At 38.6% G+C, this 17,212-nt stretch overlaps 1 protein-coding gene across 7 annotated transcripts in view; it reads right to left on the bottom strand.

Moving 5' to 3' along the window:
• The window catches only part of acsl1a (acyl-CoA synthetase long chain family member 1a), a 54,114-nt gene that overhangs the window by 26,388 nt on the left and 10,514 nt on the right, over window positions 1-17,212 (bottom strand). For 4 of the 7 annotated variants that reach the window (XM_061983990.1, XM_061983991.1, XM_061983992.1 and 1 more), the window contains one exon: window positions 1,561-1,773. In XM_061983990.1, the coding sequence (XP_061839974.1) occupies window positions 1,561-1,773 (213 nt within the window). Of the gene's footprint in view, window positions 1-1,560; window positions 1,774-9,433; window positions 9,531-10,137; window positions 10,160-17,212 lie in introns of those variants that run through there. The other 3 variants (XM_061983988.1, XM_061983989.1, XM_061983993.1) reach the window with 3 other exon arrangements.

Genomic DNA, 17,212 nt, shown 5'->3' with positions numbered 1-17,212 from the left:
AAATCTATGTGCTGTATGAACTTTGGGGAGGTGAACGGTACTTTGGGCTGTGGGATTGAGTGTGTTGTGCAGGTGTTTGAGTTGTATTGGCGGGTTATATGGACGGGAGGGGGGAGGTGTTTGTTATGCGGTATTAATTTGTGGCATATTAAATATAAGCCTTTTTGTGTTGTGGCTAATAGAATATGTCTTGTGTTTATTTACTGTTTTAGTCATTCCCAGCTGAATATCAGGTCCCACCCGCCTCTCACAGCATCTTCCCTATCTGAATCGCTCCCACTGCCCTCTAGTCCTTCACTCTCACTTTCCTCATCCACTAATCTTTCACCCTCGCTCAAATTAATGGGGAAATCGTCGCTTTCTCGGTCCGAATCGCTCTCACTGCTGGTGGCCATGATTGTAAACAATGTGCAGATGTGAGGAGCTCCACAACCTGTGACGTCACGCTACTCGTCTGCTACTTCCGGTACAGGCAAAGCTTTTTTATCAGCGACCAAAAGTTGCGAACTTTATCGTCAAAGTTCTCTACTAAATCCTTTCAGCAAAAATATGGCAATATCGCGAAATGATCAAGTATGACACATAGAATGGACCTGCTATCCCCGTTTAAATAAGAAAATTGCATTTCAGTAGGCCTTTAATAGACATATTTAACAGCTATCATCTGACCAATCTAAGTCTATGAGCACGAACTGATGAAACATCTTCTAAGACAAACCAAACAGTCCAGTTGCGATCGATTGAATGCCCTGAGATGACAATGACCTGGATGAATGAGAACATTCATAGACATAATTCAACTGATGCGTCTTGGTCTTTGCTGAATTTTTTTTTTTATGTTGTTCGTTTTTTTTTAATGTAGGAAATATTTTACTATAAAATATCTCTTACATGAAAAGACGTCTGTCATTATGCATTTTCTTGTGTTTGAGTTATTCCAGACGCACAAATGCGCTGGAGATGAGATCCACAGCCTTGTGCACAGAATTAAGTGTCAGCGTGAATATGTTTCTGTTGTTTACAATGCAATTCAGAAAAGGTGTTAGGGATTATAAATGTGTGCTGCTGGTTGACATGAATGTGCAGAAAATGATCGTCTCCGTGGGAAAAGCTCAGTATGGAAAATCCTCATTAAATAAGTCGATCTGCACCACTTTAATTGTACATGCAGAGACAGTAGATCACAGGCAACACGCCCACTCATAGTTCTAACTATTTTATTTTTTTGCACATGCTGTTTAACACAGTATATTTGGACCTTTGTAAAACAGGCCCTTAGTGTAATAACAAAATGTACCGAACTGTGACTTTATTACGGAACCGTTACCCGCCTACTCATGTCATATGGGCGTGAAGACAACAAAAGAAACAAGAGCTATGCATCTGGATATTTTTAAGCTTTCTATCTGTATCGTTGCTGTTGTTCTGCCCGGAATGGAAATTATACTGTTGGAAATGAAGTTCCTGGACTCCACATGGAAAACAAACTGCTGGATTGTATTTCAGTCATTGTCCAAACACACACCAGAAGTCTCATTCTGAGAGGAGAAAAATACATACTGCCATTTCCACGGACTGTATGTTGAGGTCACATGGTGGTTTGAGAGCTTTTGGCCGCGTGGCGAGCCAGTATGTGGTAAAGGCGGCGAAGACACCCATGCCCAATAGCGTGTTGCTTGGAAAGCCTCGTATGTACTGCCGAACGTCGTCTAGATCTGGAAGCCGCAGCTGTCTCAGGACTTCCTGAGCCTGCATGGCTGTTGTCCACTGAGCCTGCAGTTAGAGACGGAGAGGAAACTTCAGTTTAGTGCTCACTCTTCACCACTTTTGTACGATAAGGCTATGCTATGAAAAAATATTGAAACATACAACAAAGTGCAAAATTTTTTTTTTCGTTGCACCTCAAATGCTAAAGGATGAACTATTTTATAATCCATTTCACTTTTCACCATAAGTGTCTCCCTCTGACTGTTTTGAACTCCTGTTTCCATGTCAGTGTCCTATTAAATCACAATAATGCTGCCTGGAGGTTTGGCTAACTTCCCTTAGCTTATGTCATGTTGGAATTTTTTAGACAGCACAATAGTCGAGAATGAATCAAAAGCGGCTCTGCTGGCTGCAGCTATGTAGTAGTAGTTACGACTGAAGCAAATAACACAACTGTCGACAACGTATGCCTCTTTTTTTCCACTTTTGAAGAGAAAATGCCTCAAAAACGATTTTATATATAAAGTAATATTAAAAACCAGATAGCTTTAGCCCTAACCTTTTCGTTCAGCTACTTTTTTTTCTTTATTTCTTTCATTCTTTTTTTAATCAATCGTTCCTTACAAACATACAAAACGTGAACATGTGCCGCAATAAACTGACAGTTTCTGCCAACAAAAAGATATTTGTCATCAACAGATAAGTATAAATCCAATATATACTCTTGTGGGATAGAATTATTGAAGTAATTTAGTAGAAATTGACCTGTATGTTTTTTTCGAGGCTGATACCGATTATTAGTCGTGAAGTAGGCTGATAATCGATATTTGGAGCCAGTATTAATTTACAGTCAAAGTGACGTGTTGGCGACAAAATTTATAATAATATTATTACAAACTCCAACACTTAACTTTGTTTAAATACCTGAAGCATGTTTATTTAAAAAAAAAAACAAGTAAATAAAAATAAATTAAAACAAAAAGCATCTCTTATAAAGTTTGATAAAATCTTCAATAAATAAATAGCTCCCTGAAGTTTTGTATCCCTGAATTAAGTTGAATCCCTGCCACAAAGACCGGCTGGAATAATTTGTATGCCTTAATAACATCAACTGTGATTGATGAAATGATTCCAAATTCACAAATGTTGACATTGACAGACCGCAAAATGGCTCTGCCTCTAAACACCTCCATCAGTGTGTGAATGTGTGTGTGAATGGGTAAATGTGGAAGTAGTGTCAAAGCGCTTTGAGTACCTTGAAGGTAGAAAAGCGCTATACAAGTACAACCCATTTTTTTTTTTTTTTTTAAACTGTGCGTGGTTTGCGTAACCAATCAGATGGCGCCGTGGGCGGGACAATGCTGGAGACAGACCGGCGCTGCTGCATCTGATTGGTTGCGCAATCTTCCAGAATTTGTAATAAACATTTAAAATAATCAGTTTTAAATGGGTCCATTGTATTATAAAAAGGCAGACGCTTGTTTGATGATTGTTACTTTTTACAAGAGGCAAATGAGGTGGCAACTTGCTCCGCCCGAGTGCAGCTGGGATAGGCTCCAGCACCCCCCGCGACCCGAGAGGGACAAGTGGTAGAAAATGGATTAATGGATATTACTATTCATGATCAATATTGGAAAAAAAAATTACAGCAAAAAAAAAAAAAAAAGCAAATGCCGATATGCAAACATTAATTATCGGCACTGATATGGGGGCAATCCCTATAATGAATTATAACTGTTTTAGACCCTTTAGGATTTAGCTAAATTGCTATCGTGCCAATTTATGCGACTTTAAATTGAATAGCTTTATTTGATTAGGATAATGCATATTGATCAACATATGAGCCTAAAGCATCACAGTAAATATGCCAGAATTAGCTACTATAACTAAATTTCATCCATTGTCCTAAGACAGGCACCATAAAAACAGACACACATTTACAGACAATATCATATGTACATTGAAATATGACCTACAACAAATATTGACAATAAAACAATCAACATAAAATGAACAGCTGAGCATGCACATTACACATGGGTACAAGACTGGCTTGTCTTTAACCACTGTTTTACTGTTTTTAAAAAAAAGTTGAATAGTTCCTAATATGAGCTGGTAGTGTGTTCCATGCATGTGTGCCTCTAATTGAGACAACCCATCCATCCATCCATCCATCCATTTTCTACCGCTTGTCCCTTTTGGGGTCGCGGGGGGTGCTGGAGCTTATCTCAGCTGCATTTGGGCGGTAGGCGGGGTATACCCTGGACAAGTCGCCACCTCATCGCAGGGCCAACACAGATAGACAGACAACATTCACACTCACATTCACACACTAGGGCCAATTTAGTGTTGCCAATCAACCTATCCCCAGGTGCATGTCTTTGGCGGTGGGAGGAAGCCGGAGTACCCGGAGGGAACCCACGCAGTCACGGGGAGAACATGCAAACTCCAAACAGAAAGATCCCGAGCCCGGGATTGAACTCAGGACTACTCAGGACCTTCGTATTGTGAGGCACATGCACTACCATTTATCTAAATTTAGTACTACATCGTTGAATGTTACAATCACCCCTGGTTAGCGCTCTAGTATTGACTCGATTGCAGGTTTTCTTCTTGATAAAAACGTGTAGTGGTGGAGGGGCAAGCTCATTCAAAACCCTAAAAACAAAACATACATCCAAAAATGTGTGATAGTTATCCAAATCTAAAATATTATACTTGCTAAGAATATTACAATAATAGTAAAGAGACCTTCTGTCTAACATGTTTAATGTCTTCTTAAGGAGAGACTTGATGGGTCTTAAGGTGCCCTGTGTTGCATGAGACCAAGTTGTATAACAGTAGTTTATATTTGTCAAAATCATGGCATTCATACACACTTTTGCTGATTCCAAAGTCAAAAAAGGTCTTATATGAATAAATGTGATAGGTTGAATTTGATGATACTTGTATTTTTTTTTTACATGATACTTAAAAGTTAGGTTTGAATCAAAGACCACACCTAGATACTTAAAAAGGTCCACTACATCCAAACATTTATCCATGACTAAAACAAATAAATGTCGGTTTTTAGATACCTGGTGTGAAAAATACATACAAAGAGTTTCTTTTTGTATGAAGATGTAGACAGGAATGTTGGAGCCAACGCGACATCCACCAACCACGTGACACATACAGTGCCTTGTAACTTCAATTTCCCCGCACTTTTAGGCCAATCATTGTCATTGTCCTTGAGCAGTCTTGCAATGGTCTACATCGCCCACCCACCCCAACAAAGGTGTGGGTAAACTATGTGCAATGTCTTGGAACATAAACAGAAGTTTAAAATTGGCAAGAACTTTTCAACTGTAAAACAGACGGAGAACGTCTGCAACTCGTTGACGCCAGAGCAGACATCAGACGATAAGGGAGCCTTTACTGGTGTTTGTTATGCAAACTATGAACATATTTGTGTGAGTTGGTCAACTGTGTAAAAATGGCAGCAGTTGGAACACACTGTAGGTAACTGTTGGTTAAGAGAGTAGGTAAACACACGAAGATACACGTTATGAATAAACAATATATTGAAAATAACCTTAGTAGGCATATACAGTATCTCAAAAATGAGCACACCACTCAACCATTTTTACTACAGTATGTCTTTTCAAAGGAGAATACTAGAAATGAAGTTCATGTGCGTTAGAGCAATGGTTCTCAACTGGACCAACTTGGTCACAGGCTGTTGGAGATGTGACATTCGTAAACGAGTCGAGTCCTTTAAGCGGATCTTTGAAGTGAACGATGAGAAACGATTGGGAAGTGCAAGTCAATTGTTTGCCAACTATTCTTACTTGCTCGTCTCAATAATTTCAATATCAACCAAATGTTTTTTGATTTCAGGACTTCAATTAAGACAAAGACACCAATTAAAGGCCCATTATCAGTCAATATTTTGATTAGAGCAGGGATTCTCAAACTATGGTACGCGGGCCCCATCTAGTGGTATGCCAAAGAAGCACTAACCAAAGAACTGTTTTATTTTCCTATATTCAAACTAGAGATGTCTGATAATATTGGCCTGCTGATATTATCGTCCGATAAATGCTTTAAAATGTAATATCGGAAATTATCGGTATCATTTTTTTTATTATCGGTATCGATTTTTTCTTTTTCTTTTTTTATTTTTCTTATTAAATCAACATAAAAACACAAGATACACTGACAATTAGTGCACCAACCCAAAAAAACCTCCCTCCCCCATTTATACTCATTCACACTCATTCACACAAAAGGGTTGTTTCTTTCTGTTATTAATATTCTGGTTCCTACATTATATATCAATATATATCAATACAGTCTGCAAGGGATACAGTCCGTAAGCACACATGATTGTGCGTGCTGCTGGTCCACTAATAGTACTAACCTTTAACAGTTAAATTTTACTAATTACTAGTTTCTATGTAACTGTTTTTATATTGTTTTACTTTCTTTTTTTTTCACTTAAATGTTTTTAATTTATTTATCTTATTTTTTTTTTTTTTTAAAGGACCTTATCTTCACCATACCTGGTTGTCCAAATTAGGCATAACAATGTGTTGATTCCACGACTGTATATATCGGTACCGGTTGATATCGGTATCGGTAATTAAGAGTTGGACAATATCGGAATATCGGATATCGGCAAAAAAGCCATTATCGGACATCCCTAATTCAAACACAGTGTTACTGTTCAAACTGTGTAATGTTACATTGGCCAAAAATATTAAATATACTCGTTATAAATACATCTGCCTTGTTTTTAATGAATACTTAGGCCTATTATGCTACTGTATTTTAATGTTGCGCTTTATGGTGGTACTTTGAAAGCCGAGTCTTTTCTGAGGTGGTACTTGGTGAAAAAAAAAATTGACAACCACTGGATTAAAGCATCAACCAATCGTGTGCAATGTTAAACTTTTTGACAAGTTTTACATTTTATGAGATACTGTATTTGGAGGATTTAATTTGCTGTAAAGAAAAATCATCAAAATTGTTAAAAAATTAAAAATACAGTCTTGAAATAGTTTACTCAGTGTGTCGTGATAACCAGTTTTGGCCGCCGCTCGTTACCTAGGAGTGATGGTGGGCCGCGCAGCCAAACCAGTTGAGAACCGCCGCTTTAGAGTACCGTAGTCATTGTGCAGGTGGTTTAAAAATGTCCCTTCAGAGTGTCTGCATTATTTTTAACTATGGAAGTTAAAAAACTTGTGAAGGCAAATATAATATTTTTAAAATACAGGCCTATTTTTCACATTTTAAATTTTTGTTCATTAATCATTTAGTCTTTCAACAAATGTCCCTATTACAATTACACAAAGGGAAAATCACAACAATTCATTGCATCTTTCTCTTTCTCTTGCAATTTTATCACAAAAAAAAACTAAAAACACTGCAAATTCCATCATAGTTTTTGGGGAAAGACCCCTGCGAAATGATGGCATCTCAAAAAAGGCTCGCAAGATTTGGTTTATTACTGCCAGTGTTGGGAAATGTATTCTGCACTTTAGTTTACCGTGAACCCTCGTTTATTGCTGTTAATTGGTTCCGGGCCTGACCATGGTAAATGAGTTTCCGCGAAGTAAGAATGAATAATAATAATTTGAATATTCTCATAGCTAGAGCATAACACTTTTTCTAAGTATTTTTCTTTTACATGATGAGAGCTTTTTAAACATGAAATACCACCCACGTAGTCACCTTATACTATTTTAATACAAATTAGTAGACATAATAATAGAAAATAACACAAACTGTACTGGTGGGATTGAATTCTGCCCGAGACAGATTGGCTTGATCTCATCTGGTGGCCAGTACCAATGTATTACTGATGGTTAATACAGCCATTTTTGTGCTTGAAAATGTCTAATTTTGTCAAAAACGTTGAAGTGCGACGTGGCGACAGACCACTGTAATATGCAACTAAAGCATTTTTGTTAGATTCATTGAAATCCTGTGCTTATTTGGGTTAAGGTTATACAGCGCACTTCAAACGTTGATAGCAAATTTGTAAAAGCACAAGCTGAGGAAATATAATTTTCTTTTAAGAATGCCTCAAAACATCGCAACTTTGTTAAAAAGCTGCAGCACAATCAGGGATTTTAGGTTGCAACAGTCACAAAACAAGTGTGCGAAATCCTGGAGGGACTTATACAGTGCATTTGGAAAATATTCAGAAACGCTTCACTTTTTCCAAATTTTGTTATGTTACAGCCTTATTCCAAAATTGAATAATTTAATTTTTGTCCTCAACATTCTACAGGCAATACCCTACAATGACAATGTGGAAATGTGTTTTTGTTTTTGAATTGCTAATTTATTAAAACTAATTTAAATAAACAAATCTCATGTACACAAGTTATTACAGCCTTTGCTCAACACTTTGTTGATGCACCTTTGACAGCAATTACAGCCTCAATTTTTTTTTGAATACGATGCCACAAGCTTCGGCACACCTATTTCAATTTTGCCAACATGCACCTGAAACTTGAACTCTTTGGCATGAATGCCAGGCGTCATATTTGGAGGAAACCAGGCACCACTCATCACCAGGCCAATATCATCCCCACAGTGAAGCATGGTGGTGGCAGCATCATGCTGTGGGGATGGTTTTCAGTGGCAGGAACTGGGAGACTAGTCCGGATAGAGGGAAAGATAAATGCAGCAATGTAAAGAGACATCCTAGATGAAAACAACGCTTACCATCCAACCTGATAGAGCTTGAGAGGTGCTGCAAAGAGGAATGGGCGAAACTGCCCAAAGATAGGTGTGCCAAGCTTGTGGCATCGTATTCAAAAATACTTAAGGCTGTAATTGCTGCTAAAGGTGCACCAACAAAGTATTGAGCAAAGGCTGTAACAACGTATTTATATACACAACATTTTTTTGTTTGTTATTCTTATTACATTTTCAATTGGGTATTGAGTGGAGAATTTTGGGGACAAAATTAATGTATTCCATTTTGAAATAAGGCTTGAACTTAACAAAATGTAGCGACGTGAATACTTTTCGGATGCACTGCAATTGTTATCTTAGTAGATAAATCTTAGTATGTCTTTCCTACGCTAATCCTCGCAACTCAAATTTTAACTTATTCAACCGGAGACATATGCAAACAATGTCCAATCCTATTTGAAGTTATGCATTCCTCCATTTTACTCGAACAAAATGTGTGCAAAAAAGATGTACCCAAAAAGTACTAAATGCAAAATAGTCACGTCTCTATCATACACCACTGTTAACAGGCCAATAAACTGAGAAGTTATCCGGTCTGTAACTCATAGCCAGTTTGTTCCAGATGCGAAATGGATGAGCCTGGGGTTAAAAAATGTCCAAAATATTTATACACATAGGAACACACAATGTAAGTACACAACAACCACAGCAGAAACAATTGACTTCTCACCTACTTCTATAATTAAATACCCAGCCTGTGACAAACAGGACCAGTGCATGCTGGGAGAAAGTCATTCACGCAAGCTCTCACTTATATTATTGTCAATGTCAACACACAAAATAAGTTAGGGAAATTCTCATAATCGCCCTAATTTTTCCTCCTAAGCCCAACCATAAACTTTGGTTATATTTAGAATGATTCAATAATAATAAACACAATTGTTGCCCAATGATCTACAGGCATTACTAAAATTGCAAAAATTAGTTCCTTTTTTAAAAATAAAAAAAACAGTTCAAATAAAGTCAACATACTCACAGGTCCACAATGTGTAATGAATGAGCCCTCGGCAGTCTATGCCGAAGTGCACGAGAAGGACTCAATGACTTCTAATAGACCTCTGCGGTTCTCACACTATGAATAGCACGCACACACACACACACGCACACACACCCCTCCTCCGAGAGAGAGAGAAACTCGCACACAAACGCCACACACGTCACAGTCAAACCTTCCAAAACCCAGAAAAATATGAATTTCTTTTTTCCTTACCTTTGCAACTATGTTCATGCTGACATACCTTAACACAAGTTGTTGGACGAGAAATTAGATTGTCTATTTGTGCATATCAACCTCTAAATAAACAAGGAGTCTCATGTATTCCCACTCCTAAATAAACAAGGGGTCTGATGTATTCCCACTAAAGCCTGGGCGCGGCCACCACTGCTGCTCACTGCTCCCCTCACCTCCCAGGGGGTGATCAAGGGTGATGTTCAAATAATTTCGCCACACCTAGTGTGTGTGTGACAATCATTGGCACTTTAACTTAACTTTAACTTAAATATCATATCAGACTTAATTTGAGAGATGGCTGAATCCAAATTGCAGATTATTTGCTGCCAGAACCATAGACAAAGACATTCTTAAAAAGACCAAAAAATGGCTGATTTTGAAGACTTTACTCTCAGAAAAAACTGAAAATGTTTTTATCTTGAGAATGGTGTTAAAAAATATATACTTACAGTTATGTAGCTGAAACATAAGGAAAGAAAGGTCGTTATCATTGTTGTTTGCAGTCGCCAGCAGTACTAACCAGTCAGCAAACACGACTAAAAGTACATATTTAAATTACACACACACACACGTGATGCAAAATAATTTTTACGTGGATTTGCATGCTGGGTGTGTGCTGTACAGCTAAAATTTCCTTCTTCTAAAAGATAAACCATAACACAACAAGTCATATTAAATTAATATTTAATAACAAACACAAGCAAGGAATGAGGTGACATGATGGTCACTGTTATAACAGGGTACCTGAAAACTTAAGCGCCCCTAAAGGGTGTCGACCATAGTATTCAACCTGTAAATTATCGGGATAAATACTTGTCAAAAGTGGCATAAAAATGTAATCACGCGCAAGATGTCAACAAACCACGTACGATTTTATCATATCTAATATAAGCCCTGTTATCATCCATTATCCCAACATGGTGTGCTTAAAAAAACACCTGTGCAAGCAGTTGAGGTCCGTTTGCAAGTGTATTCTGGTGCGGATCGTTTCACTTGCACCCAAATGTAAAACACTATACAGACCAAATACAGTAAGCAGTATAAAAATGACAGCTGGAAACAGAAATCATAAATGTCGTCAATAATCATTCACACTAACACACGTCTGTGGCTTTTCTGTAGGTTCTAAATCGTAAAAAAAAACTGCTGGCACGAGGGGTCTAACAATGCAAGTAATGGGGATTCAACTATTTCACCTATAAATCTCTCCGGAAAAAAAAAAAAGCGAAAACCACAATCAACGCTCCATGTACTGTACCTGCCGTGACCTGCATATTAACCAAGCAACATCACCAGTGTAATAGTAGGAGCTAACACAGAGGAACTACTTTTCTGGCGTAGTAACACAGCATCTCAGCCGAGAGGTAATGCTAGCTGCTGGAGTTGTTGTTGCTGCTGCTGCTAAATCGCCTCGGAGTTAATAAAAGTTTAAAATGTAGAAATTCCTTCCGCAACCAGCTAAAAATCTGAATCAGTGGCTCTCACCTCGACGACATAACTAGGAATACGTGGCAAGATGCATGTTTCCTCCCGGCCGTTTTTATCAGGAGTGAGGATTATGCTGAATTTACCAGATAAACAAGTCTTGCGCTGAAAGATACAACCGTCCCAGTGAGAGTGGACATTGTAAGTGACTGTTTTGTTATGGTCTTATTTTCTCGATGAAATGTTTAGCACAAGTTAGCACTGATGCTACGTGACAGCTTAGGGTTTCAGTATAGCTGGATCTGTTTACTACACAGCTTCTAAAACTTGTAGCTCATTCTTCTTATATGAGTGATATAACTGTAATAAGGATCATCATTTGTCCCAAAGTAGTCGTCGTTGGCTCGCTATTTGCTATGCGTTCTGTGAAATGAATGCGCTCTGGAAATAAATTGTAGCTTAAAATGAGCAAAATATGTCAATATTACATGTTACCATGATTGTGCCTGTTACTACATTACATATATACACACAGCATGTGTACAAAACATTGGAAGTTTTTAGAGGCTGAATAGGCGAATCACCATTATCTGTATTGTTAGCCGCCTTGTGCTAGCAGTTTTTAACGATCTAGAATGCACAGAAAAGGGAAAGACGTGTGTCTTCTTTTTTCACAGAGAGATTGTGAATGATGGTAAAAAAATTTAAGAAAATGTGCAATTCCCCTTTAAGCAATTTTAATAAAGATTTTAGAAGCTTTTTCTGACATCTCCAACTGGTAAAAACAGCACAACGTACTGTAAACTAGCAAACATACTGTATTCAAACCAGCAGACGTTTTAATTCAAGTTTTTCCTCACGTGTCACAAACATTGTCTAATCAGCTTGTCTTAAAGGGGAACTATTATGCTATTATATACCCGTTTTTAAGTAGTTCAGATCTGAATACAGTAAGTCCCGAAAATTTGAAATCAAAGCATAGAGGCAAGCCAGAAATATTTATAAAATAATCTTGCTTTCCTTCTTTATTTCCTCCAAACGAGCCGTTTGAAATTACGTCAGCGTATATCATGTGGTAGAGGTTTAACCGAAGAGCTTTGCGCAAGTCTACCATTGTAGTTCCTCGCTGTAGTCAATAAGCTCCTTCTTTTTCTCTATCCTCTTGTTGTGGGGCAGACTGGCTCGTACATGCACATACGTCCTCCGCTGTTGCCTTTTTTAATACAAAGTAGCGTATGCAGTCGTCTCGCTATGGAAGCGCTAAAAACTACAACATGGCCAACGAGGAGAAGACAGAGTTGAAGTAGAGGCATGTAAATAAGACATACGTCCTCCGCTGTTGCCTTTTTCAATACAAAGTAGCGTATGCAGTCGTCTCGCTATGGAAGCGCTAAAAACTACAGCACGGCCAACGAGGAGAAGACAGAGTTGAAGTAGAGGCATGTAAATAAGACCGCCCACAAAACGGCGCATCCTGAAGAGACATTCAGAAAGCGGCTAGGAGATGGTGTGTAAAACATAATCTAATCTAAAGAACCACCTTTACTGTAAATTACGGACTATAAGTCGGTACTTTTTCCCTATGCTTTGTACCCTGCAGCTAATAAAACAGTGCGGCTAATTGATGGATTTTTCTTCGCTAACGGATATAATGTTTTAAATTCAACAAATATTTTTCAACAGACACTGACAAAGTGTATTATTGTTTGTGCTATACCGCCATCTTTTGGACGGACTCGCTCACTGCAGGTGCAGGTTGAACAATTACAGTATTTCCTTCTGTTTAGTGCTTTGAACCGGATGTACAAGTGCAGTTCCGTCCATAGCGTTTCTACTTGTATAGATTCCTCATTTATTACTCCAAGCAACGTTTGTAAGTTTTACAATATAACTAAAACTATTTATACTTACTAAACCGTCCAATGTGCGTGGCTATTGTAATGTCGTTAGCATTAGCAAATATGCTATCACGTTTACAAGTGTCTGTTTTATTATTATTAACTTACAATGACATTCTTTTTGTATTGTTTCAGTTTCGTGATTTCACCAAAATGTCACCGTGGAGTTATTGAGTCTGTTTAGCTGAGTGAGAGCTAGCTTCCGCACAACTTCTGTTTTCAATCAATTAATCAATCAATGTTTATTTATATAGCCCTAAATCACCAGTGTCTCAAAGGGCTGCAGAAGCCACAACGACATCCTCGGTACAGAGCCCACATAAGGGCAAGGAAAAACTCACCCCAGTGGGACGTCGATGTGAGTGACTATGAGAAACCTTGGAGAGGACCGCATATGTGGGTAACCCCCCCCTCTAAGGGAGACCGAAATGCAATGGATGTCGAGTGGGTCTGACATAATATTGTGAGAGTCCAGTCCATAGTGGATCCAACATAATAGTAAGAGTCCAGTCCATAGTGGATCCAACATAATAGTAAGAGTCCAGTCCATAGTTTTGTTAGATAATCCGTTTTATTGCCGTGTTAAAGGCACCGTTTGGAGGTGTGTAAATTGATTGATTGACACTTTTATTAGTAGATTGTACAGTACAGTACATATTCCGTACAATTGACCACTATATGGTAACACCCGAATAAGTTTTTCAACTTGTTTGAGTCGGGGTCCACGTAAATCAATTCATGGTAAATAAAATGTAACACAATCTTTCTGTGTAAATAACTCATTCGACAACGTATATATTTGTGGCTTATAGTCCGGTGGGGCTAATATGTGGTAAAATATTTTTTCCTTCCAAAATTTAGTGGATGCGGCTTATATAACAGTGTGCTCTATAGCCCGGAAAACTTGGAACATGTTATGTAGACCACAAGGAAGTGTATTAAATGTAGGAAAAAAATCATAATATGACCCCTTTAAGCATTTTTTTACCTGCGTCAAAGATGCCACACTAAACTGTACCACATGTGCATCTTTTTTCAATAATGAAAGCTGCCTTATCGTAAAAGATCAGCCTCAAATAACACACTACAGTTAAGACTTGAAGCAGTAAAACTCCAGCATACGTGCAGCATTATATATATATAAAGTCATCTAGCAACTCTTTGGTGCAGATTTACAGCTCTTTTTTTCAAATATACAATCAAAAATCCAGTTGATACTACTCTATTATTTTTAGTTGATAGCTGAGTGATCAGGAATCAGGAATACAAACTCAGTTATTGTTATGGTCTCAATGAACATTACATGAAAACGAAGCTAACGCCAAAATCTATTCATTTTTGTGGATTTTTTTCTAAGTGGTTTTCAAATGTTGACAAGTTAGGTAATTCAAGCAAAAGCACACAATTGGATTCGCTTATGTCAACAAATATAAAGGTCAGTGTGTCTTTGTGCACGGTCTGACAGCGGTCACATGTGTGCCATGCTTGGCTGAGAGTTATTGAAGGCAAAAGGTACTTTGACAAGCGCCAACACCTCCACTCTCCATACTTGGCCTGACAGGATGGTGAGCCAATGGCAGAGCCAGTTTGCAAGTCACCCCATAGCCCTTCACACAAACGCACTACACACACACACTTAAACAGAAAGTAGGGGAGAGGGAACGGAGGGACGGTTGGGGCATTTAACACGTGACACAACTTCAAGACCAGCTAAGCTTGAACACAAACCCAATCAGATTGAAACCACAACCAAAAGTTCAGGTCTATTGGACGAGTATGAAGGTACTGAGCAAGGACTGTCAAAGGTCAAATTGTTGCAAACCGTCACAGTTCAGCAACAAGTAAAAAACATAATTGGAAAAAAAAAAAGTATCATGTTCCACAAAACATTGAGTCTTTGTTTTAAAATTGAAATATGACGTTTGATCCACAGGTTTCCGAGCAGCAGACTGGCTTTGGAGTACAGAGTTTGCGGTCAATATTCGTTTCCACAGATTTGGTTATTGTACACATTGGAGGTGGGAAAAATGATCTTTAAAACCTACTCAGTGGCCTAGTGGTTAGAGCAGGGGTCCCCAAACTTTTTGACTCGGGGCCGCAATGGGTTAAAAAAATTTGGCCTGGGGCCAGGCTGTATATATATATATATACCGTATATATATATATACCGGTGTATATATATATATATATATATATATATATATATATATATATATATATACACATATACACATTGTCTTTATAATCCGTTTTGTCATTTACCATTTACTGTTCATCAACATTTAACATTGTCACGTTATCGATTGGAAAATTCATTTTTAGACAATATGATTTGCCTGAGCGGCTAGGAGACACCAAAAGTAACAAGCGGTAGAAAATGGATTAGAAAGGTATGATTTAAAAAATAATAATAAATAAAAAAATGTTTTACTTGGGACTTCCTTCCTTCCTTTTGGATGTTCGGGGGCCGGATCCGGCCCGCGGGCCGTAGTTTGGGGACCTGTGGGTTAGAGTGTCTGCCCTGAGATCGGTAGGTTGTGAGTTCAAACCCCGGCCGAGTCATACCAAAGACTATAAAAATGGGACCCATTACCTCCCTGCTTGACACTCAGCATCAAGGGTTGGAATTGGGGGTTAAATCACCAAAAATGATTCCCGGGCGCAGCCACAGCTGCTGCCCACTGCTCCCCTCACCTCCCAGGGGGTGATCAAGGGTGATGGGTCAAATGCAGAGAATAATTTCGCCACACCTAGTGTGTGTGTGTGACAATGATTGGTACTTTAACTTTAACTTTGGAGTACAACGTTTGCGATCAATATTCGTTTCCACAGATTTGGTGATTGTACGCAATGGAGGTGGGAAAAATGATCTGTTCTCTGATGCATCACGATTAGAACATGGACGGTTCATGAATCGATGAACAAATATTCAAATATCGAATATTTACGAATGTTAAAATAAAGTAATAGACAGTTCTGGAATGCGGTTCTAAATAACCATGGAAGGACCGTTAGCTAATATTCTTTTAATGTAATGTGTGAGCTTGGTTAGTGCGGACACACACTTAGGAGGATAGAACAAGCTAAGCGAGCCGCGGTGCTAAGCTTTGCTTGAACGTGAAGTTGTGAAATGCGAAAATAATAAATGCTTTGCACACTTCAACAGAAGGCTAATAGGAACTAAGAAGAGGAAATCAGCAATTAAAATAATAAATCAGCGGGGACAATAATATCAATGTGGTACGGCAACACGTCTGTCAGAATGATATAAATGAGGAGATAGGCGAGTAGAGTCCAGTGGCGACATGCTTTACACCACTGCATCCGACGCTTTGCATTGGACTTGGTGATGTATGGCTTAGATACAGCTGCTCGGCCATGGAAACCCATTCCATGAAGCTCTCTGCGTACTGTACGTGGGCTAATTGGAAGGTCACATGAAGTTTGGAGGTCTGTAGCAACCGACGACCTCTTTGCACTATGCGCTTCAGCATCCGCTGACCCCTCAGTTTACGTGGCCTACCACTTCGTGGCTGAGTTGCTGTTGTTCCCAAACTCTTCCATTTTCTTATAATAAAGCCGACAGTTGACTTTGGAATATTTAGGAGTGAGGAAATTTCACGACTGGATTTGTTGCACAGGTGGCATCCTATGACAGTTCCACGCTGGAAATCACTGAGCTCCTGAGAGTTTGTAGAAACAGTCTCCATGCCTAAGTGCTTGATTTTATACACCTGTGGCTGGGCCAAGCGATTAAGACACCTGATTCTGATCATTTGGATGGGTGGCCAAATACTTTTGGCAATATAGTGTACATTGTGTCCAGATCAAAGAGGAATACTACAGTTTCAGTCAGGGTCCTTTGATTTAATTAAACTCGTTTTCACAACACAATTCTTGGACTCCAACATTTAGCCTAACAGATTGGGGAGGGGGGGAAAAAATCAGTGAACACGGCTCTTTCACAGGATAATCTGTCATGGTAATCTTTAAAAGACATCAGATTATCAGGACCTTGCAAACTGCAGTTAAAAGAGGACTGAAGCCCAAAATTGAACTGAGCTTTAATGATAAAAAACGCTGGAGGTGGTTAACTTTGAAGGTATAGTACAAAATACAGATTGTTCATCTTGCTGCCGGTGTAGACCAAGCTAAAGAAGAATTGTTTAGGTTGCGGTTGTAGCCTCAGTGCCACACTTTT

The sequence above is a fragment of the Nerophis lumbriciformis genome, linkage group LG25 (assembly GCF_033978685.3).
Source record: "Nerophis lumbriciformis linkage group LG25, RoL_Nlum_v2.1, whole genome shotgun sequence".
NCBI classification, from domain to species: Eukaryota; Metazoa; Chordata; class Actinopteri; order Syngnathiformes; family Syngnathidae; genus Nerophis; species Nerophis lumbriciformis.
The sequence above is the reverse complement of the archived record's forward strand: the minus strand, read 5'-3'. Positions and strand labels throughout refer to the sequence as shown.